The sequence below is a fragment of the Boeremia exigua genome, assembly GCF_020726555.1.
Source record: "Boeremia exigua strain MPI-SDFR-AT-0100 chromosome Unknown C7974scaffold_2, whole genome shotgun sequence".
NCBI classification, from domain to species: domain Eukaryota; kingdom Fungi; phylum Ascomycota; class Dothideomycetes; order Pleosporales; family Didymellaceae; genus Boeremia; species Boeremia exigua.
This window is the reverse complement of record NW_025763519.1, coordinates 2,185,535-2,206,048: the sequence shown is the minus strand read 5'-3', so window position 1 is coordinate 2,206,048 and position 20,514 is coordinate 2,185,535. Positions and strand designations below refer to the sequence as shown.

At 55.3% G+C, this 20,514-nt stretch overlaps 7 protein-coding genes across 7 annotated transcripts; 4 read left to right on the top strand and 3 right to left on the bottom strand.

The window, feature by feature from the left end:
* Window positions 1-1,311: 1,311 nt before the first annotated feature.
* C7974DRAFT_447583 (uncharacterized protein) lies at window positions 1,312-2,769 on the bottom strand (the record flags this gene model as incomplete). The annotated part of the gene is made up of 1 exon (XM_046145640.1): window positions 1,312-2,769. One exon carries the CDS (start codon window positions 2,767-2,769, stop codon window positions 1,312-1,314), a length of 1,458 nt encoding a protein of 485 aa, XP_046001782.1.
* Window positions 2,770-3,154: 385 nt separating this feature from the next.
* C7974DRAFT_301840 (TMEM1 family protein-like protein) lies at window positions 3,155-7,974 on the bottom strand (the record flags this gene model as incomplete). The annotated part of the gene is made up of 5 exons (XM_046137868.1): window positions 3,155-3,823; window positions 3,873-4,979; window positions 5,027-6,407; window positions 6,454-7,816; window positions 7,866-7,974. 5 exons carry the CDS (start codon window positions 7,972-7,974, stop codon window positions 3,155-3,157), a joined length of 4,629 nt encoding a protein of 1,542 aa, XP_046001781.1.
* Window positions 7,975-8,849: 875 nt separating this feature from the next.
* On the top strand, window positions 8,850-10,104 carry C7974DRAFT_372661 (RTA1 like protein-domain-containing protein; the record flags this gene model as incomplete). The annotated part of the gene is made up of 2 exons (XM_046140070.1): window positions 8,850-8,968; window positions 9,087-10,104. The coding sequence occupies 2 exons, from the start codon at window positions 8,850-8,852 to the stop codon at window positions 10,102-10,104; spliced, it is 1,137 nt and encodes a 378-aa protein (XP_046001780.1).
* A 1,518-nt stretch (window positions 10,105-11,622) lies between these two features.
* C7974DRAFT_431158 (transcription elongation factor spt4) lies at window positions 11,623-12,732 on the bottom strand (the record flags this gene model as incomplete). The annotated part of the gene is made up of 2 exons (XM_046144756.1): window positions 11,623-12,236; window positions 12,561-12,732. The coding sequence occupies 2 exons, from the start codon at window positions 12,730-12,732 to the stop codon at window positions 11,623-11,625; spliced, it is 786 nt and encodes a 261-aa protein (XP_046001779.1).
* A 260-nt stretch (window positions 12,733-12,992) lies between these two features.
* On the top strand, window positions 12,993-14,518 carry C7974DRAFT_409312 (serine/threonine-protein phosphatase PP2A catalytic subunit; the record flags this gene model as incomplete). The annotated part of the gene is made up of 3 exons (XM_046143392.1): window positions 12,993-13,139; window positions 13,189-13,705; window positions 13,752-14,518. The coding sequence occupies 3 exons, from the start codon at window positions 12,993-12,995 to the stop codon at window positions 14,516-14,518; spliced, it is 1,431 nt and encodes a 476-aa protein (XP_046001778.1).
* Window positions 14,519-14,962: 444 nt separating this feature from the next.
* C7974DRAFT_409311 (uncharacterized protein) lies at window positions 14,963-16,278 on the top strand (the record flags this gene model as incomplete). The annotated part of the gene is made up of 3 exons (XM_046143391.1): window positions 14,963-15,002; window positions 15,052-15,336; window positions 15,386-16,278. The coding sequence occupies 3 exons, from the start codon at window positions 14,963-14,965 to the stop codon at window positions 16,276-16,278; spliced, it is 1,218 nt and encodes a 405-aa protein (XP_046001777.1).
* Window positions 16,279-16,773: 495 nt separating this feature from the next.
* Window positions 16,774-18,493, top strand: C7974DRAFT_108828 (WSC domain-containing protein). Its single transcript, XM_046134976.1, has 3 exons — window positions 16,774-17,528; window positions 17,579-17,891; window positions 17,944-18,493. The coding sequence occupies exons 1-3, from the start codon at window positions 17,268-17,270 to the stop codon at window positions 18,351-18,353; spliced, it is 984 nt and encodes a 327-aa protein (XP_046001776.1). The 5' UTR covers window positions 16,774-17,267; the 3' UTR covers window positions 18,354-18,493.
* Window positions 18,494-20,514: the final 2,021 nt, after the last annotated feature.

Genomic DNA, 20,514 nt, shown 5'->3' with positions numbered 1-20,514 from the left:
GAACTCTTTTCATATAAATAATATTGGATAAGCACATATCGCGCATGGCAACGTACAGATCCGCTTCGACATGACCTGCCCCAGTACATTCTTATAGTGTTGGGTCCTTTGTTTCCCGCTTCTGTTCTCAATCGCAGCACGTTGATTATAATTTCCTGCGAGAAGCTCTTATCCCTCGCTATTCAATACATATGCGGAATCGATATCTATAACTTCATGTATTTGATCTGCAATACTGATTCTATTCCCTGCACAAGGGCTCTTGGTAAGAACAGTCATCAGTATCTGCACATGTATTCTACCCGCTAATTATAGGTCTATTCCTTTTGTATAGACCATTGCAACACAGCGTTCTCTGCCCGTGACACACTCTCTTGTCGAGAACGTTAAATTTTCTAGACATCGACAATGTGCCTAAATAGCTTCCATGCCTGTGATATCAAACGTTGTCCAAAAGAATACATGTGCACAGGTCATCGGAATTGACAGATTTTCAGTACAATACCTCTCGGAAGTTCTACGCAGACCAGCAAAACAGTACAAACAGTGCACAATGCAGCCAGATCCAGATCTCTTAGCACATCAAGATAGATCCGCATGCTTTAGATCAGCACCACAGACTGACGTCCCGGTTTCGCAACCAAAACATCCCTTCTCACCGACAGACGATTGCCGACCTCGAAACGCACTCATAAAACGTCCAGCGGTCTCAATCTTCATGTTAAAGGTGTAGTATGCAGTAGTGTGGTTTTTAGATACACTAGACTAGCAGACACATCAGACACCTGTCTGCTTATTACTCCTTAACGACCTTCGCCTCCCTACTATACCTCCACGTGGAGGGGCCTACAAGATATCACTCGTGGGAATACGAATATTTAGAGGGCCTCCACACTTGAGTATTGCTGGTTGTCATAGCCTCTATTAAATGCAAGTAAAGAAAAAAAAATCAGGGCGGGATTAAGGATCTCGCCAGGCGAAGCTCCCAGTGCAAGAGACACCTGAGCGATGACTCGGCAGCGCGACGCTTTCCACCGCGACCGAAGAGTGAACAGAGAACATCTTGACCGGCGCCGTTCCATCGAAGCGACCTTCGAGAAGACGCAAGGCTATCCAAGCCGAAGAACCATCCAAAATACCGCTTATCACCCAGACCCCGTTGCACACTGATTCCCTCACCAGCCGCAGAGTCGAGTGAATCCCCAACATGCCATGCACTTGAATGACCGGAACCTATCATCTCAGGCTGACGCTCGTAACAAAGCGAGCCAGACCCAGCAGTCTGCACTATCTCCCTCTTTGCAGCGACGGCTAAGCCCCAATCGCACCCCCATAATTCCCCAGCTCAATGTGCAGCTCAATCCCAGACCCCTCCACGGCCTTCCGCAGCCTCTCCTCAATGAAGACCACGATGACCCAAGCCGCGGAGCCCATGATACTTAAACTCTCGTCGAACATTAGCGAGAGGGACGCGATGTGCGGCAGCCGGCCCGCGGTTTTGAGTTCCACGAGCTGCTGAACGATGGGCTCCATTGGGCGGTCGATGTAGCATCTATGCAGGGTCAGGGTCTGTAGTGTTGGGGGGAGGGCGTAGCGAAGGGCCCTGTTGATGTCGGCTGGGGCCGTAGAAGTGGAGTTTTGGGGCAGCATGGTGATGTGTGGCATGTGGAGATACTTGAGGGACGCGTATTCGGCCGTGCGTTGGTGGGGGCTGGGGCCATTGGGGTAGAGGCAGAGCTTTTGAATGGAGTTTTTGGCTTCGCCGAGCGCGGTGGTGATTTGGTTTTCGTTCAAGGTGGCAGCGCTGTGTATGGTTTGTATCTCGCGGTGACGCGGAAGGTAGACAAGGGTCTCTGGTTTTTGGTTGGCAAATATCTTTGCCAGCAGCCGGTGGCAGATCGCACAGCGCGAGAACCATAGGGTGCGAATAGCTTTGGTTGGAAGCGACGCTACTGTGTACCGGTGCCCTTGCACACTCATGTTGCTTATACAGAGGATCTGGAGCTGAGGAAGGATATCTAAAACCTGCATACTCGTCTGGAGGATTGGCTCATGTTCGCGCGGCTGAGAGCCGTGGATGAACAGGCTCGTCACCTTTTGCAATGCGCCCTTAGAACGAGAGAGAAAGGTGTACCAGTCCAGAGTCGAATAGACGGAGAGCCCACTGACACCGACGCAATCTAAGTTAGGAAGTAGAGCCAGGAGTAAAATGAAGTGAGCGTCCTCGACATCGTGCTTTAGCAAACGCACAAAGTCCTCGTCATTCCGCAAGAGCCGATCCTGATCCAGTGTCGACTTGAGCGGCGCTGTCGAGTGCGAGCCCGGTTTTACTAGGCCGGCACGTACGGCAGCACGGTGAAACAGGTCAAATTTATTCTGGGCCGCATTCAGGGACTTATTGGCCGATGCAAGCATAGGCTTGCTACGCTGTGGCATCACCTCATCGGTGTTCTTCAGTGGTTCGACGCCCCTCCATGCTACTCCATTTGCGACTTCATACTCGGAGCGCCAACCGCGAACTTTGACCGTCGTCACAAGCGCAGCCAATCGGGGTACTTCGCACAGCGTGCGCAAGAACAGGCTGAATGGGGCGACAGAAGGTGGATCGACGTTGGCGTAAGTGCTGTATAGAGCAATGGTCGCCGAGGCGGCGGTCTTCTTGCAAACCAAAGTCAGTGCATACAGAGTAGACCGGTCCAGTTGCGCTGCGATTCCGTCGAGAATCTCGTTGGGCAGGTTATCGAGCCTGGCAGATGCGTTCTTCGCCATGTTGCGGGGAGTAATATTGACAATGTGGGGGCTAGTGGTGTTGCCTGTACAAAGTAGTGTTGTTGACAAAGTTTGGAGCTGCGGTAGACAAGAGGCAGAATATTGCGACGCGCGTGCGCTAGAATATTTGTCGGGGTGAAGTGAAAGAGCGACTGACGCGACGCCTTCACCTCCGCACCTGGTGAAACATCGCTGGCCGTCGACCGAAAGGAACGCCGGCGTACGCTCACCATGGGGATTCGCCCCAAGATTCATGACCAATGTCCCGACAAAGGCCAACGTGTTGGCGTGCGAAGGAATGGAACAAAAGGCACATTTCCACATTCACATGTTTTCAAAGCTCTTTTGCATTAGCCACAATCTACCAGCAACATCCAACATCCATCTACACCGACTGCCCCACTCCCTCTAGCCAAACAACACTCCTCGGACTCCCCAAACTCATATCCCCAACACCAACCGTACTCCTTCTCACATCTGGCACAACCTCCACGCTCTCCCCAAAACTCAAACAATCTGTCTCGCAATTCAAAACCTCCTCTTCTTCAACAGTCTTCTCGTCATCCTTCTCCCGCGGCTTGATACGCGCTCTGATATCCACGCTGGGCAGCAGTGCATGGCCAGCTTTGAGCGGAATCAGCGTGATGGGGAACGTCTTGGGTTCGCCGTCGGTAGCGGTGAAGTGTGCGCGGCGCTGGCCGGCGATGAGCCATTGGTCAGGCGAGGCGTCGAGGGTGTAGACAAAGTCCATGGGATCGGTGGCGGAGGAGAGGTTTGCGGCTGTGACGAGGGAGGATGAGGAGGCCCAGCGGCGGGTGTGTGAGATGCGGAGGGTTGCGTGGAGGGGTTGGCCAATAGTGGCAATGTTTGAGTCGTAAGAGGAGACCGCGTCGGGAGAGGAGGATACGAGGTCGAGTGAAGCAGTGTGGAGGATGTGTGTTTGCGGGATGGAGACTGTGATAATCATGCGGCGTGGTGGGTAGGGCGAAGCAGGGGCGATGGCAGTTGACGGAGTCGCCAGGATGCTCTCTGAGAGGTAGACGATCTTGTTGTTCTGTGCATTGTTAGCTGTCATAATCAGAGATACTACAGAGAGCGCATACCTTCAGCCAAGTTTGCAACCACAACCGCGTTTCGTCACGTGTAGGCTGCGGTAGGCTATCCAAACACTCTGCCCAGTCCAGCTCTTCAAATGTACCCATGTCAACTTTGTCTAGCAAGGCAATCTTCTCGTACTGATACGGTATCACCTTCTGCTCTGTTAGAGTGACGAAGACTGCTATCAACAGTCGGCTGAGGCGAGCGACCGGACTGTCCACGACGGCAGCCGCGAAGTGTTCTCTCAGACGATCAAGAACGTCTTCATTCAAGCAGCGATACTCCACCGCAAGTGCTAAGCTGCCCGTACTGGGGCCCTGGGTTGATGCACTCTCGGCATCGACCTCTTTCTTCACGATCTTATACGTGACTGCTACTGGTTGTTTTGGGAAGACGTGCAAGGGTTCCTTTGATCGTCTGGGCGCGTGAACGTCGAACTCTTCGGACCCTTCCAGCTCGACGTCGAGGAGCTCTAGCGGTACCTGGTTTGCCGTCTTGATGTTGAATTTCGAGAAGAGTGACTTGCTCTTGAAGTGGTCGTGAACATTCACGTCCAGCGGCAGCTCGACGGGAACGGTAAACGACGAGATGTATTGAAACTCGCCATTCGCCGTGTGATAGTCGATCTCAGCTTTGACGGTAAGGTCTTGGAGGATCGTTTCCATGTCGTAGGGTATCTTGAGGGTGATACTGGAGTTAGCGGGCATCTCCTTGATCGATATCACCCCAGGCTTCTCGTTGTTTTCTATGACACCGTCTTCCGACTCCACACTGGTATCACCAGTCCGCAAACGTAGTCCGGCTGAAGCAGACTTGAGACGTATTTCTGCATGTTCGATCTCATTCGCGCCGGCAGAGCATGAGATTTCGATGTGTCGGGGTTTGTCGATGTGGATAAAGTGGGACAGATAGACGCGTGCATCGAGCGCGCCTGCACGGGGAAAGCACTGTACCCGAGCCTTCTTCGCAGCTTTCAAAGATGTGACAGATGCTGAAGCGATGATGCCAAGTGGGGTGGGGGATTCTGATTTAGTGACCGGCTCGTGCACAAAGGCGATGCGCTTTGCTTCGAGGATGATCTTATCGACCGTGTAGGGACCAGTTATGTTCAGCTGTCTTCGTCAGTAATGTAGAGACAACTCGGAAAGGGACGACGCACGTTACAACCCAGCCATACACGAGTCAGGCCCTTCTCTACAGTCATTGTTTCTGGTGTCTCTAACCAGACATCTTTGGCAGTGGTTGAGGTGGCTGACACCAGCCTGATCTTGGCTGCGCGGATCTCGACCTCGTCTTCGAGGATATGTCTGAATTGTAGACGGAGCTGGAAGCCATCCTTGTCATCGTAGTGTCGAATGTACGGCTCGACAGCAATATCGGTAAAGTAATCAGCCATTTGGACTGATACATCGTACGGAAGCTGTTGCGAGTAGTTGACAAGCTCATTTAGCACGCCACCAGTGTCAACTTTATCGTCGTTGAGCCAGTCCGGCGGCATGTTCGAGATGCCGTCATCGCTCGCTCGTTTCGAGGCACTGCTGAAGGAGATCCTGCTTGCTGAAGACCTGGCGAGTAGGTCGAGAAGCGTTCGAACGTACTCATCCTTGCGGTTAAGCTTCTTCAGACAGCGAGCGTACATCTTCAGCATGGTAGCCACGACAGTGTTCCATCTACTCTTTGCAAAGAGCGAGAGACTTGCATCCGGCGAGCCCTTATTCGTAATGCCTGCCATGCTGCCAAAGTACATAGCCGCCGCCCGGAAGTCGCCGAGCTCGTATCGAAGAGCCGCCAGATCGCCTGTTATGCTTTCGGCAGACTTCACTTGGCCGGCAGCACGGTAGTGCTGGAAGATCTGGTCGCTAAGTGTTTCGTAGAACTGTCGGAAGTGATCAAGAGATGAAAGGGCATTGACGAGAGCTGTTGCGGAGATGCCAGATGTAGCATCAACGGATTTCGCTGTTTCCTTGGTGGCTGATTTTTCTTCTGCCGCCTCTTCATCTTCTTCATCCTCGTTGAGGTCAACTTCGGTGAAGTCTTCACTTTGGCTCAAGGATGGCAGGAACGCAGCCCAGCCCACAGCCCAGCCCATGGCCTTACCCACGTGTTCGAGCAGTCTTCTTTGTATGCCTATCAACTGCGCTCTCTGCCCAGCCAGGTCCATTAAACCATTCTTTGATTGGTTGATAACGCCTTGCTGACTGGGAGCGGGTCGGTCCTGGTATGAGCCATTCTCATATACTACTTGGCCAGTCGTACTCGGTTGAAGGTACGGGGGATCTGTCGAGCCCGATCGAGAAGAAGACCGGGCTGGGTGTATCATAGTCTTCGGTTCAGGGACGCTCGTCTTCTGCTCCTTGCCACGACCGCTGAATGAGAGGCTTTTACCAGGCGAGCTGGTACTCGCATCTTTCGCGTATCTGGTGAATGGCAGCGACGATGTTGAAGTCTCGCGCAGCACTTGGTCAAGGGCTGAAAACGTCCACGACCGCACCAGATTATCGACTAGTTGCTCCGGTAGAACAGCGTCATGAGCTTTCGCACTGCAAATACTGTCAGCAATGCCATACAAATGAGCGGCAGTCTTACCCATTCATCAGATCTTCACGTAACAGCCGTCCCGCAAACGTTACGAAGTTCAGCGCTCGCGTACAAAGCTCAGCGAGCGAGAGTAGGTCCTCAGTATCGGCAACATGTCCGGTCGATTTCGTCCCGATTTGACTGTCATCAACTGATTTCTGTGCAACACTGGCGTTTGGCCGTGGCTGAAGCTTGTTTGCCAGATCCGCAAGAGATGACTGCGAATTACCCATCCTGAGGAGAATCGACATCTGGCGAGCGAAGATATACACCCTGAACTCGAAAATTGAGATGTTGTTGGCAAGGATGAGTCCTCGGTAGTCTTTCTTCTGGGCGTCGATGGGCTTGTCGTCGTGAAATTGCGCATGATCCTCGCTGTTACTGGCGTCGCCCTGCGACTGTTCCAATACTTCGACCACTCGCTGATACAAGTCCTCGGAGTGACTCAGCATTTGTAACACGCTGCCATCATTGGCTTGGTCTCGAAGAACTGTATCAAGTCCGATCGATAGCTCATCGTATCCAAGAAGAGCGTCGTCGACAAGACCTGTGCTCTCAAAGCCCCGTGCAAGGCCCTCCTTCAAAACGAAGAAGGTGTTGAAGTTCCAGCCGGGCAGAGAGCGTTGTGCATCGTTCTTGCGGATGTCGTCTTCGTACTGACTCACTCGAAGATCAAAAGAAGACAGAATGAGTGTCTTAAACTTGGTTATAACATCAGTCCAAGCACCATCGTGTTCCTGCTGGGTCTCAGGAGCAGCTGTTGATGTGGCGCTTGCAGCCGGCAGCATCTGTGGGGGCACGCGTTCCTTCTTCAGCCGTATCTGCGCAATTCGGTCTGGTGCAGTCTTCGAAGCGATGTTGAAGTCTGCACGGATTTTCTCAAGGATCGTCGTTGTCGTTCTCTTAAAAACTGAAGCACTCTTCTCTTTCTCTCCAGCCGCCGCGCTTCCAGATCCACGCGGTTGGCTGGCTGCAGGGGTACCGGGCAGCACGACATGAATTATCATCCATTCGTAAGCATCATGGTTCTCTTGTGTACCGGCTGCGCTGCTCTGGGCTGGCGGAGTGTGGTCTTTCATCCAATCGCGGAGCTGTTTGCGCGCTGTACCTTTGTAGGCATCTGAATCATCGCAACGAAAGAGGTACACTTTCAGGTACGGAGTTCGACGCAGACCCGGTATCTGATGCCGTCTCTCTTTCTCGGCGCTTGCATCTTGTGCAGACTCGCTGCTAGGCACGAGGTCCACATGGAGAGACTCAATGGATCTCAGGGGCCTTGTGGGCGCTTTCCAATGCAGATTGCGAAGGGGTAGTCGAGCAGTCAGGTCTTCTTGAATCAATGGAAACACGCCAGACGGGTCGTGGTACTCGACTGTGTTGGTCAGCACAGCGTTCGGGCGCAATATCGGATCGGCCCATACCCGTGACCTTGGAGCTAGAGAGCCCATCCATCACCGCGGGTCCGTGTTGTGGCCTATGGGCATCTTCTTGAGCACCTAAGGGTGGCGCCACATCTTCAGCCACGCTCATGAAACACGTCAAGCAAATAAAGGTTCGTCAAGGTTGTTGGACAGAGGGCGATGCGGTCACGCTTCACGTGTTCAATCCCGCGGTGAGTGAACGTCGCCGTTTGGCGGGCGCTGATCGGCCCTAGCTACTCGCTTCGCTTATCGATAACGACCCCTGCTTCACGCCCCCGACCTCAACTGACTCTAGCCTTCTTATATCACCGGTCAAACGTTGTCTCGCTTGTGCTGGCCATCTTCGCGAACGGTCAGTTAAGAAAACCGTCGGCTCTAAAATCGCGATCAGCGCGTCCCACGCTGTTGCCCTGTGGCGCAGCATGGCCAACCATCGCCCACGGTTACCCGAGCAGAATGCACGAGCAACAAAAGGGACTGCAGCACTGTCTGCTCATTGGTGTCGCTTGTGAATATCCCTTGCAGTAGCTAAAGCGAGCGAATAGTAGATATACCCGTCTCCCGCATACTCCAATTTCCTCAGGCTAGAATCACGCGCAGTACACATCGTATTCGTCGCATTTGACCTCTGCAAGGCGTCCCTAACACCATAGGGCCAATCATGTCGCATTTCCTTTACTGCTCAAGCTGTCAGCCTGATCGTCGCGTTCACATTCGCATCGTTTTCGTATCATTTCTGATATGCCTGAACACTGCCTCCACAAGGCATCTTCTCAACCACAGTTCAGCCTGACTGACGTCGGATCTTCCTACGTACTCTCCCACTTTGTTCGGGGATGGGTATTTAAATACTGCAGATACACCACGAATGGATACGAACAGACGAGGTTAACTCACTTCTTTACTTCAGTATCTTGTCTTACAAGACTGCGGTTCCCTTTCGTTGATCTTGGCTGCTATATTCGACATCCTCAGTCCATCAAGATGGGCATGGGAGACTACTCACCGGGCAGTGTGTGGTACTACGCACCCAACAAAGTCGCACCCATCATCTTCATAATCCTCTTCACCCTCTCAGGTGCCTTGCACGCATACCAAACGATGTAAGCATCTCTTCTCCACCACCAACCATCATCCTTCCTAGAACAAATCGCAGCTCCACTTCTACACCATTATCCCTCCACTCCCTCCAACGAAAGCCCCAGGCTAACCAGCATCCAGCAAACACAAATCCTGGCGCACAACCCTCCTCCTCCCCTGGGCCGCGCTCCTCATGACCGCCGGCTTCGCCCTGCGCCTCGCCGGCGCCCACCACCCCACCGACCTCGGCCTGCTAATCGCCTCAACCGTGCTCCTCATGTCCGGCCCCCCCGTCTACGCCCTCATCAACTACCTCATCCTCGCGCGCCTGCTGTACTACACGCCCTACCTCCTCCCACTGCACCCCGGCCGCGTGGCCACGACCTTCGTCGGCCTCGACGCCGTATGCGAAGTCCTCATCGGCAACGGCGCCTGGCGCATGGCCAACAGCAGTCTAACAGCGAAACAGCGACAGGCAGGCGCAGACATGGTCACCGCGTCGCTGGCGCTGCAAGTCGCCCTATTCGCCAGCTTCGGGGGCGTGGCGGGCGTCTTCGCACGGCGGGCGACGCGCGCAGGCGTGCTGAAGGCGCAGACGCGCGTCGTGCTCACTGTGCTGTGTGTGTCGGCGGGGCTCGTGACGGCGCGCTGCGCGTACCGGCTCGCCGAGTACGTGCTCGGGTGGGAGTCGAGTGTGTACCGCTCCGAGGCGTATTTCTGGGTCTTCGAGGCCGTGCTGATGCTGCTCAACACGGCGCTGCTCAATGCGTGGCACCCCGGTAAGCGGCTGCCGGCGGCGCACGGCACGTTTCTGGCCAGAGACGGGGTGACGGAGCGGCAGGGGCCGGGGTGGGACGACGATCGCCCGTGGCCGGTGACGGTGTTCGATCCGTTGGATCTGTGGGGTTTGGTGCGGGGCCGTGATGCAGAGACGAGGTTCTGGGATCTTACTGATCACGAGCTGGAGCTGGTGCGGCTGGAGAAGGAGGCGAACAAGCGCAGTGTGCTTGCGGCGCTCGTCGACCCGTTTCGACTGTGGGGTGAGAAGGGGTATATCGGGAAGCGGCTGGTGAGGAAGAAGAGTACGCCGAGCACGCGGCGGGAGTTCATCATCAAGGACACAGGACCGAATGTTATGGATGAGAGGGGGATGATGTAAGATGGCTGCTACTGTGGGTTTTGTTGCTTGCTTGGCCTTCCATTTATTGAACCTTTACTTGAGTCCTCGTATGCAACGCCCTCGTGATAACAAAAAGCTGGAACGGCGCACAGAAAAGATTGAGCATACGCCAGCATTCACTATGGTGGCCATTCCACTGACACTGTGCCGAGATATGCACACAGAACTGATGTCACTACTCGGCCCTGCTTGGAGCACTTGTCCATTCAAGCAGTGAGATTTTGCTTCACAACGACAATGATGACGATGATATGAAACCTGCTTTATTCGTATGTATCAGACAGTCGCTACACTGAACGCCAATCATCGTCGTCCCGCTGCGCAAGCCACAACTGTTCTTCCCAAAAATCATCAACGTCATTCCCATCATCCTCATCGCTCTCTGTATCGCTAGCGTGTAAGCGGACGCGCCCCGAGCTCGCTCCCGGTAGCATATGTCGCGGTGATCCTACAGCCCCTGGGTATAGCGGAGTCGTAGATTGAAGTTGCCGACCGCATTGCAGGCTGCATCTACATCCCCGTGTGCGATAGCACGCCCTGCACAGCCCAGCACACTGCGAATTTGCCTCTTCCTGTTTCTTCACGAACTTGCATCTCTTGCACCACAGCCAATCAATTCCGTCCACACACGCTCTTGCGCCAGGGCAATACCGCTGGCTCAGCCCGACCACCGTGGTATCGAATCCGCACTCTGCGCAGAATCTCTTGTTCCGGGCTGTCCCGTAGGCTCTGGTCTTGCCTTTGAGCATAGCTGAAGCAAACTTGGTCTTTGGCCGGAGACAAAGACAGAATTTACACGCGTATACTGAGTGACTGGACAAGGCTAGCTCGAGGGAGAGAAGATCGTCGTGGGCAGGCGCAGGTACAAGGCTGCGAAAGTAGCGATTTGTCCGGCGGAGTTGGAGAAGTGCCAGATCATGTTCGTCTTGGGCGTCCTTGAATCCTGGGAGAAACGAGATGATCGCCAAGTGCAACTCAGTTGCAAGTCGCAGAAGAGGCGGTAACGTGTTGGGTGGTGATGTTGGAAGCAACAGCGAACTCATAGTTGCAAGTAACGGCCGCTAGAGTATTAGAAAAGTTAAAGCGAGGGTAGAGAGTGACGTTGTAATGGAGAATACATATCCGAGCTGGCGCTGCAGCCTGCTTGGCCGAACGAGGCTGGTGCCATTCCTGTTGATATGCACATTCCTCTCGATGCGCCAAGTCAAAGCGAGACAGCAATTAGTCAATCCATCAGCCGTGGTGAGTGATCGTGTTTCGGACAGGACAATCTGCGCGGAGACACGGGAGTTTCGACTCCTGAATTCAGCACCTGATCTAGAATACATCTTTTTCCATGCGATCCCCTGTTCCCAAACTCCATGGCTAAGAATCAAACAATGCCCAGTTTCGTCCCCGTATCAACACACCCTACTCCTCATAGACTTCTTGCTGCTTCTTCTTCCTCCTCCTATTCCTTTTCTTCTTCTTCTTTGAATCTCCGTCCGCCAAGCCAAGCTACTCCTTGGGAACGATCTGGTCCTCACTCCCATCGCGGGGCACATAATTGACTCCCGCAGCCTCGACCGCTGATATTATCTCGTCGGGCAGGATGCCCTCGACCTGCGTCGCATACACGCCCGACACGTACCCCTCCAGCCTCTGGTACCTTGCAACCCAGCTCTTGCTCGTGTCGGCCACCGTAATCAGGCCCTCGAAGACCTGCGACGTGCAGTCGTTGATGTTCTCGGTGCTGCCGGTGAGCTCGAGGAATTCTTCGCAGTTGGGGCAGCCGGAGGACATGAATTGCGAGGAGGTGCGCACGATGGAGCACACCATGCAGGCGCGCAGGTTGCGTTGTTGGTTGGGGGGGACGAAGGCGCCGCCGGGGATCATGGAGGGCATGTTGGGCGAGGGTGGGTGGTAGATTGGGGGGTCGGAGGGGAGGTGGGTGGATGATGGGCGGGGTGGGCGCTTTGGGGGTGGGCGCTTTGAGGGCCGGGCGGGCGAGGCGAGAGGTGAGTCTGTTGCGAGAAAGGATTTTGCGCTGAGTGGGACAGGCGAGTCTTTGCGCGGGACAGACGAGTTTGTTTGGCGGCGAGAATCTGCTTTGCGCGGGACGACAGGTGAGTCTGTTTTGAGTGCGACAGCGAAAGGCGAGTGTGTTCGGGGCAGAGGTTCTGAGACAGGAGAGTCTGTTCGGTGGGCTGTTTGGTGCGTGGGCGGCGGTATTGGAATACTCAAGGCGAACCGCGGTTGTGCGCCCTCGTTTTCGTCAGGGTCGTCGTCGGCTTTGGTGGGTGGGAAGAGACTATTGGTGAGGGTGCTCTGCTGCCACTGGGACGAGCTCTCCGAGTCTTGGCAGGGCTGATCCGGATTGGAGGGCGGGCGATTAGAGAGCTTTGGGATCCCGCGGGGGTCTGCTGGGCCCGCCTGCTCCTCGGCCCACGACGCACTGCGCGCGCGAGGCTGCTTGACCGGCGTACGCTTTGCTGACAGAGGGCTACTCCGACCTGCATATCGGCTGCTGCTGGATGGCGGCGGCGGGCTGACCTCTGTGCCTACGCTGTCCACGTACTTGTACTTGTCCACCTTTTTGGTGGTCGCGCGGCCCTTCTTGGGAGGCATGCTGCGGGAGGGCGACGCGTGCTGGGATCACCCGCTGGCTGATGCACCAGTGGCAAGGCGAGGCGAGACGGCGGGGACTGCCAGTGCTCGAAGTCGCTAGGGTGCGGGATGAGGCGCTGGTAGCTACGAATATTTGCTGCGCGTCACTCGCTCTCTGGAAGGCACCCGTCCGCACTGCGCCTTCTGCCCGCTCGTCCTGTCGCCGCCCGTGCCTGCCCCCATCGTGCCCGCCGACCCCCGCCCGCACAAAATCGACCACCATGGGCGCCAAGGAAGACGCTGTCGCGCTCAAGAACAAGGGCAATGACGCCTTCAAGGCGCACGACTGGCCGACGGCCCTCGAGTTCTACACAAAGGCCATTGAGGCGTACGACCAGGAGCCCTCGTTCTACACCAATCGCGCCCAGGTAGGCTGCCTGCCCGCCGCACACGACCACATGCTCACTCGCTCTGCAGGCCAATATCAAGGTCGAGGCCTACGGGTTCGCCGTCGCCGACGCCGACAAGGCCATCGCCATCGACCCGAACAACGTCAAGGCCTACTACCGCCGCGCCTCGGCCAACACCCTCATCCTCAAGCACCGCGACGCTCTGCGGGACTGGAAGATTGTCATCAAGAAAGCCCCCAATGACGCCAACGCGAGGCTGCGCATGGTCGAGTGCGAGAAGATCATCAAGCGCGACGCCTTCCTGAAGGCCATCGAGGTCGACGATGCGCCCTCGGTCGCCGAAGGGCTCGATGTCGAGAACATGATCCTGGAGAGTGGCTACGACGGCGCCGAGCTGGGCGACAAGATGACACTCGACTTCATCGAGGACATGACTGAGCGCTTCAAGACCGGTAAGAAGCTTGCTAAGAAGTACGCCTACAAGATCATCCTCGCAGTCATGGCCATTTCGAGGAGCGAGCCGACAATGATCGAGCACGATGTCGAGGAGGGCACCGAGATCACCGTCTGCGGTGATACACATGGTAAGTGGACAGCAGTCCATCTTGCACGCAGGCACTGACTTCGCAGGTCAATTCTTCGATCTCATGAACATCTTCAAGCTCGCCGGCAAGCCTTCAGAGAAGCACTCGTTCCTCTTCAACGGCGACTTTGTCGACCGCGGATCCTGGTCTACTGAGATTGCCCTTCTCCTATACGCCTACAAGTGGCTGTACCCCAACAAGTTCTTCCTCAACCGCGGAAACCACGAGACCGACGACATGAACCGCATGTACGGCTTCGAGGGCGAATGCAAAGCCAAGTACACCGAACGCATCTTCAAGCTGTTCTCCGAGTCCTTCTCGCTGTTGCCCCTCGCAACACTCATTGGCAAGAAGTACTTTGTCCTCCACGGCGGCCTGTTCTCAGACGACAACATCACGCTGGATGACGTCAGGAAGCTTGACCGTTTCAAGCAGAGGCAGCCTGGCCAGTCTGGCTTGATGATGGAGATGCTCTGGACCGACCCACAGACCGCGCCCGGACGTGGACCCAGTAAGCGCGGTGTTGGTCTCCAATTTGGCCCCGACATCACCAAGCGTTTCTGCGAGAGAAACGGACTAGAGGCTATCATCCGATCGCACGAGGTCCGCATGGAGGGCTACGAGGTCGAGCACGACGGGCGCTGTATTACTGTGTTTTCAGCACCAAACTACTGCGACAGCACTAGCAACAAGGGCGCTTTCATCAAGATTGGCCCCGAGTACAAGCTCAAGTACACGCAGTTCGACGCCGTACCGCATCCCAACATCAAGCCCATGGCGTACGCCTCGAACGGCATGCAGGGCCTGATGTAAGCACTGCACGGTCTTGGGTCAGATTTAGGTTCTTTGTTGTTCGCTTCATTGTAGCGATGCATGGGTCGGTGTTCTTTGGCGCATCAGCATACCCTGGGTCGATTGAGGCCTAGAAGGACGGACGGTGTACGGCAAGAGGACACTGTATGTATAGATTTGGATAACAGGTCGGAATGCACTCGGCTCATGAAGCATCTGCGTTGCTGTCAGACTCAAGCGTGCTGCAGAGTGACGTCGTGGTGTTGCCAGCGCGCACCCCACCTCGGCCCCGTAAACAAGCTAAAGTAAACAAGGGTGGATTCCAGTTCACGCACGGCTCATCAAAGCTCCACCTCTGCGCTCAAGCCTCAAGACCTCGCTTTCAACACCGCGCCGGTCCGCGCAACGCGTCCAGCTTGTGTACCCGTACTTGCAATGTGAGCGCATCCAACGCGACGCGTCAACATGCCCGCCCAGCAGATATTCTCCGCCAAAGCCCTTGTTGGTAAGCAGATAAGCCACTTTTCGATGCGACGATGCTAACGGAAGCCCAGGCGTTTGGAAAAACCTCCGGAACACGCGCGATAAGAACGACTTCTACCTGACGCTTCAGTACCACCAAGATGACGTACGATCAAAGGGCAAGAAGTATGGCAAGACCAACGTAATCGAAACAACCTCAGAGCTCGACGATGGGAAGACTGTGGATGTGGGCGGGAAGAGCATCAGCTTCGTCGTGCCATGGCGGAGCATGCAGGCGCAGAGACGCGAGCTGCGCGAGAAGGAGAAGGAGCTCGCCGAAGCCTTAGTCATGCTCGCGGGCGAGGTCTCATTCACTGGTACGCCTACCTTTTCAATCGCGGCAACACGCTTTGCTGACACACGCAGATCTGTCTCCGACACTACAAGCCTCCCTCACGCAGAACCCGCTTGTCCAAATCCGGCACCTGGCTGCTGGCATCAGTCGCCAGATGTCAAAGGTGGAGCTGCAGATGGCAGACAACGCGCCCTTCTCGCTTGGAAAGAACCTCTATACTGGCGGAGAGATAGCGCGCAAGTTTCTTCCAGCTATCCAGATCCTCTTCGACCAGCGCCCAGTACCACAGCGTATGATCTTTGAATTGCTCATGGAGCTCAAGGATCTCGTCTACATGGGCATGTCAGACTGCAACAAGGAAGTCCTCGAATGGGAGATTGATGGCCCAGCTATCGGTGCTCTCGAAGAGATGGACGACGCGTTCGCGAGAGCTGTCACCCCAGTTGTCTCAGATGTGGAAGCTGAACGGCCTCAGACCGCTGGGTTAGACCCTGCACAGAAGAAGCTAGCACGTCGAAAGGCGTCGTCTCTGTCTTCAATCACCCTGTTAAAGCCACAGCAGCCGTTCCTCACCGCCTCGACCGACGAGCTGCTCTACACTCTGGAGTCGCTAGAAACGACTGCCCTGGCACTCACCCACCTGCCTGTTCCAATACCCGACTTCTGCGCGCATTCCATCATCACCCTGCGACGACTCTCGCCTCGCCAGACACTGATGGAGTTTTCCACCAGTAAAAAGCGAAGAGCTGGTCGATGCGCAGAGTATGCTCGTTGTATGAAGTGGGCAAGCACCAGCTGGCGACAGGGCGGTGGGTGCAGACGCGGCTGTAAGAATGAAGACGAAGATCCCGAGAACCTCCCGAGCTGGCACAGAAGCAGCCGCTGGTTTGACGGAAATGGCGACGGAACGCACATGGTTGGCGGTGGCAGACCAGAGGAGCTTGAAGCCATCAAAGATACCTGAGAACAACAGTGTGTTGTCAAGGTAGGACGGCGCGCAGGTCCGTCTACAGTGCGCCACCACACGAGCTATCGCTTCTCGATTATCGCCGTTGGATTATCGCCGTTCGAATCCAGACCGCGCAAAAGCACTACGTACAAAGGAGCCAGACGAGTGCCTATCAAGGATTTCATCTAAATCCAAAAAGCCAGCTCTTGACCGCATGAAACAATAGCACCTTGCAGCTTCTGCACAGGCGTCGATACACAAAGCTATTGGGGGCTTATCTGGAATTCAATCAATCCAGATAACCACAAAGCACAAACAGCAACTTACAGATGATTTCCGGCGGGACTAGACCGCATATACATAATGTGTTTTCAGCATGCGCCTCGATGCGCATTGGCACGGATCGTCATTGGCCCGCGGAGCCCGTTGCCAGACTCTAGCATGAGGTCGCTGAAGCGGCCTCCCAACACGCTGTAGTCGAAACCAAACGATACAACTACCTGCGCCACCAGGCACCGAGTCTCCCTGGACCAATGCAACTTACTTTACACTGCCTTGGCCGCTTTCTTGGGCCCTTCCCAATCGGAGCACTCCCTGCTTTGTTAGTAGAAGCTAGGACTTGGTACCTGGGAGAGGTAAGCCTGTGACGCTCAAAATATCCACGCGAGGCGTGTTTGAGTTCGACGGCTGTTCCCTTTCTCCTGCGTTTGTGGCTTGCGCGCTAGCTTCATCGAGCCGAGACGTTGGTGATCGAATCAGATCGCGCCGCTTGCGACCCCGAGTAGTCTTCCGCCAGCCCTGTCTTCAAAATGTACTCTTTTCGATAGCGTAGTCTGCACGAAGATCTGGGAACTCAAATTGTGGAAATGATTACTTTCAGTCAACACCGGGGTTCCAGCTCACGACAAAGAAAGCTGGAGTCATATAATAGAGCCATCTCGACATCCATGTTTAGACCGACGACGAGTATCAACAACAGAGTTTACTATCCTTAACTGTTCGCAATGTTCAATAAACATTCTTTCCTCGTCACGATCCTTGCGCCGCTGCCTTTCTGCGCATCCATTCCTTTGGCTGCCATCTCTCTTGAAACCGCACCTGATCTCCCCTACACTTGGGAGTACAAAGGCTGCTACATCGACCGCGTTGGCAACCGCGCCCTGAAACGCGCCGCAACCAGCGATGTTGAAATGACCGGCGGCCTCTGCTCGCGGTGGTGCCTCGAGCAAGGCTTCAATGTCGCCGGCACAGAATGGGGCCGCGAGGTACGTCTTCCAAACCATCAATCCCCCTCTTACTAACACCTAGGCCCCAGTGCTACTGCGGCTTCGAACTCAACAAGCCCGTCCTGACCCGCGATGCCGACTGCTCCATGCCCTGCTCCGGCTGGCCCGGCGAGGCCTGCGGCGGCTCCCAGCGCATCACCGTCTACGAAACCCTCTCCGGCAACCCGCCCACCACTAACCCCGGCACCCCCGGCTTCCCCTCGCTCGGCTGCTACACAGACTCCACCGCGCAGCGCGCGCTCCCCGTCAAGGCCGGCTACGAGGGGGGTCTGAACGTGGCGAAGTGCACGGCCGCGTGTGCGGCGCAGGGCTTCGGGCTCGCGGGCGTTGAGTACGGGTCGGGTAAGTTTCATCCATGGTCGAGGTGTTGAAGGCTGCTGCTAACAAGACGCAGAGTGCTACTGCGGCAACGCGCTGGAACACGGATCCCGCCTCGTCGCCGGCGACGGCAGTGCGAGCGGGTGTGATTTCACGTGCTCCGGCGCGCCGGCGGAGTTCTGCGGCGGCTCCAACCGGATGAACTTGTATGGCGCGTTTGCGAGTGTGGTGCCGTCGTCATCGGCTACTCTGGTGCCATCGTCCACGCCGGCGGCATCGTCTACTCCAGCGGCGTCGTCGGCCCCAGTTCCACCCGTCACCTCCGCGCCAGCGTCAACACCAACACCAACACCAGCCCCAGCCCCAGCGGCCCCAGACGCAGGCTCGTCTTTCCCCGCCCTCCTGATCCCAACATCCGAGGCACTGGCGCCGTCAAATACCACCGTCCCCTCGACAGTCGCTTCAGCTGCGCCCGTAGCCGCTTGAAGTACCGTGGAACCCGAGGAGGGAAGGGACGGGAATGTAACGCGAGAAGAAGAAAGCAACGAGCTTTCGACACGTCATGTCTTGCGCTCAGCAACCGGGGTTTCACGGATGCTGGTATCGTTTCTGTGTGCTGGGGTTTCCACCATCGTTTTCACTGTGTATATACTGGCTTTCCATCTGCTGTTCAAGATAAGATACTGTTTTCTCAAATCAAAAAAGATAACGATACTTGGTCCTGTGGCCAGATGTGAGACGTGAGATGTGAGACGTGAGACGTGAGATGCGAGATGAGCTGCGCACTGCACGCCCGCGTCCTCACTACACAGCACATATATCCGCATGGTTATCTCGCCGTCCACATCCTCTACTCAAACGCAGTTCCAGCTCCCACATCCCTCTCTGCGCCCCTCTCCATCCCACCCCCGAACCCCAGTTTCCTGCTCAAAACACCATGCTCGCCGCACCCCGCACCCCGGCCCGGCGTATCCTTCCAAGTCTACACGCTGCTTTGAAAGCTTTTCCACCCCCCCACCGCCCCACCCCCGCAGAAAAACTCTGAGTTCGTCGTGTTGCGCTCGCTCGGCCAGCGCACCACGAGTCGCTGCCTAGAGCCCACGCCGCCGTGATACACCCACCCCACCCCGCTTTTCGCAGTAGTCTAGTACGCCCGGTATATACCGCGCAGACGCGAGGCGTGCGCGCCGCGTGGTGAGGACGGGGCGGCGTGGGGTGTGTTGGTCTCTAGATACTACAGAGTAGGATAGAGGGGCGTGAGGGGTTTTGGGGTTTTGGGGGGGTTGGAGTGCAGTATCGGGCTCACAGAATCTGGGTTGCAGTGTCTGGGTTGCAGTGTCTGGGTTGCAGTGTCTGGGTTGCAGTGTCTGGGTTGCAGTGTCTGGTTCCACGTCCCGCATGGCAGGAACGTGGGGATTCACTGTTCACGGTGCTACTGCACTGGTTGCCCAGGTACCGTGGTACGCATCTCCATCGTGCAGGCTAGTCTGTGTCATCGACGATTATAGTCGTTTCCTTGGTATCGAAGTATGTAGGTTAGTTACACATGTGCATGGATCTCGAGCGGACACGTAGGTCTCGGTGGACAGCGGGGTGTCTAGAATGGAAGCAGCAAAAGGCAGACGGCGCGAGTGCTTGAGTGCGGTACCGGCCTGCACAGATGTGGTCACCTAGGTACAGAAGTGTTTGTGGAAGCTGCGGAGTGGCCTCAACGTCACCATTGCTTGGTACAATACACACACCACCCAGCCTCCACAACAGAGACGCGGTAAAAGATGCTAACCAGCGCGGGACACATGGCTTGCGGTTTTCGGGTTAACGTCCTACATGGCGAAAACGTGGGGACTAGTGTGTGGTTGCAGAGCTATCGTCTAGTTACTGAAGTACCGTGGTACGCATCTGCATCATGCAGACTTGGCCATTGTATGTCAAATCATTATTGTCATGGGCGGTATCCTAGAATCTACGAGTATTCACTGACGTTCTCCACGTGCGCCGCTCCGCTAGGGAATAGACGCTTCGGTGTCGTGGACTAGGTACGGGATGGCGTACAGAATATAAATTCGTTGCTGATTTGTACAGATCACTATAAAAGCGGGGCGTGTTGAGTGATGCAAATGAGGTATGTACTACGGTATTAACGGAAAAGAAACTCTACAATTAATTGTTCACATGCTTTTACCTCACAACACGGCAACTAGAGGCGTATAGTCAATCAGAGACATTGAGTACGTCTCTGCGTGGTAAGAAGGAATTAGGCGTTCTTAGAAGTGCGGATCGAGGGCAGGGAGAGGTTCTGGGATATTGGGGAGGCGTGAGATGGCGGGTGTGGTTATGCTGTGGTAGTGTATTGGATGTACCTACATCTAATGCGCTCTACGTGATTTCCTAGGTTCTTGCACTTTAATGGTCAAAATACGCGGACGTACTGCGACCATGGTACGCATATGAATTAGTTACATTAACCCGTGGTACTAACGTGTTTTAAGTATTGTATGTAGCTGGGCTCCACGTGTGTGCACTCTAAGATGTCTCCTAGACTGTCGCGGCTGTCAAGTCAGATATGTGTAACCAATCACCAGTAGTAACAGCAACTCAGTTCTACGAGACTGGTCGTTGTTGTATTGTGGATAGTAACATTTACTAG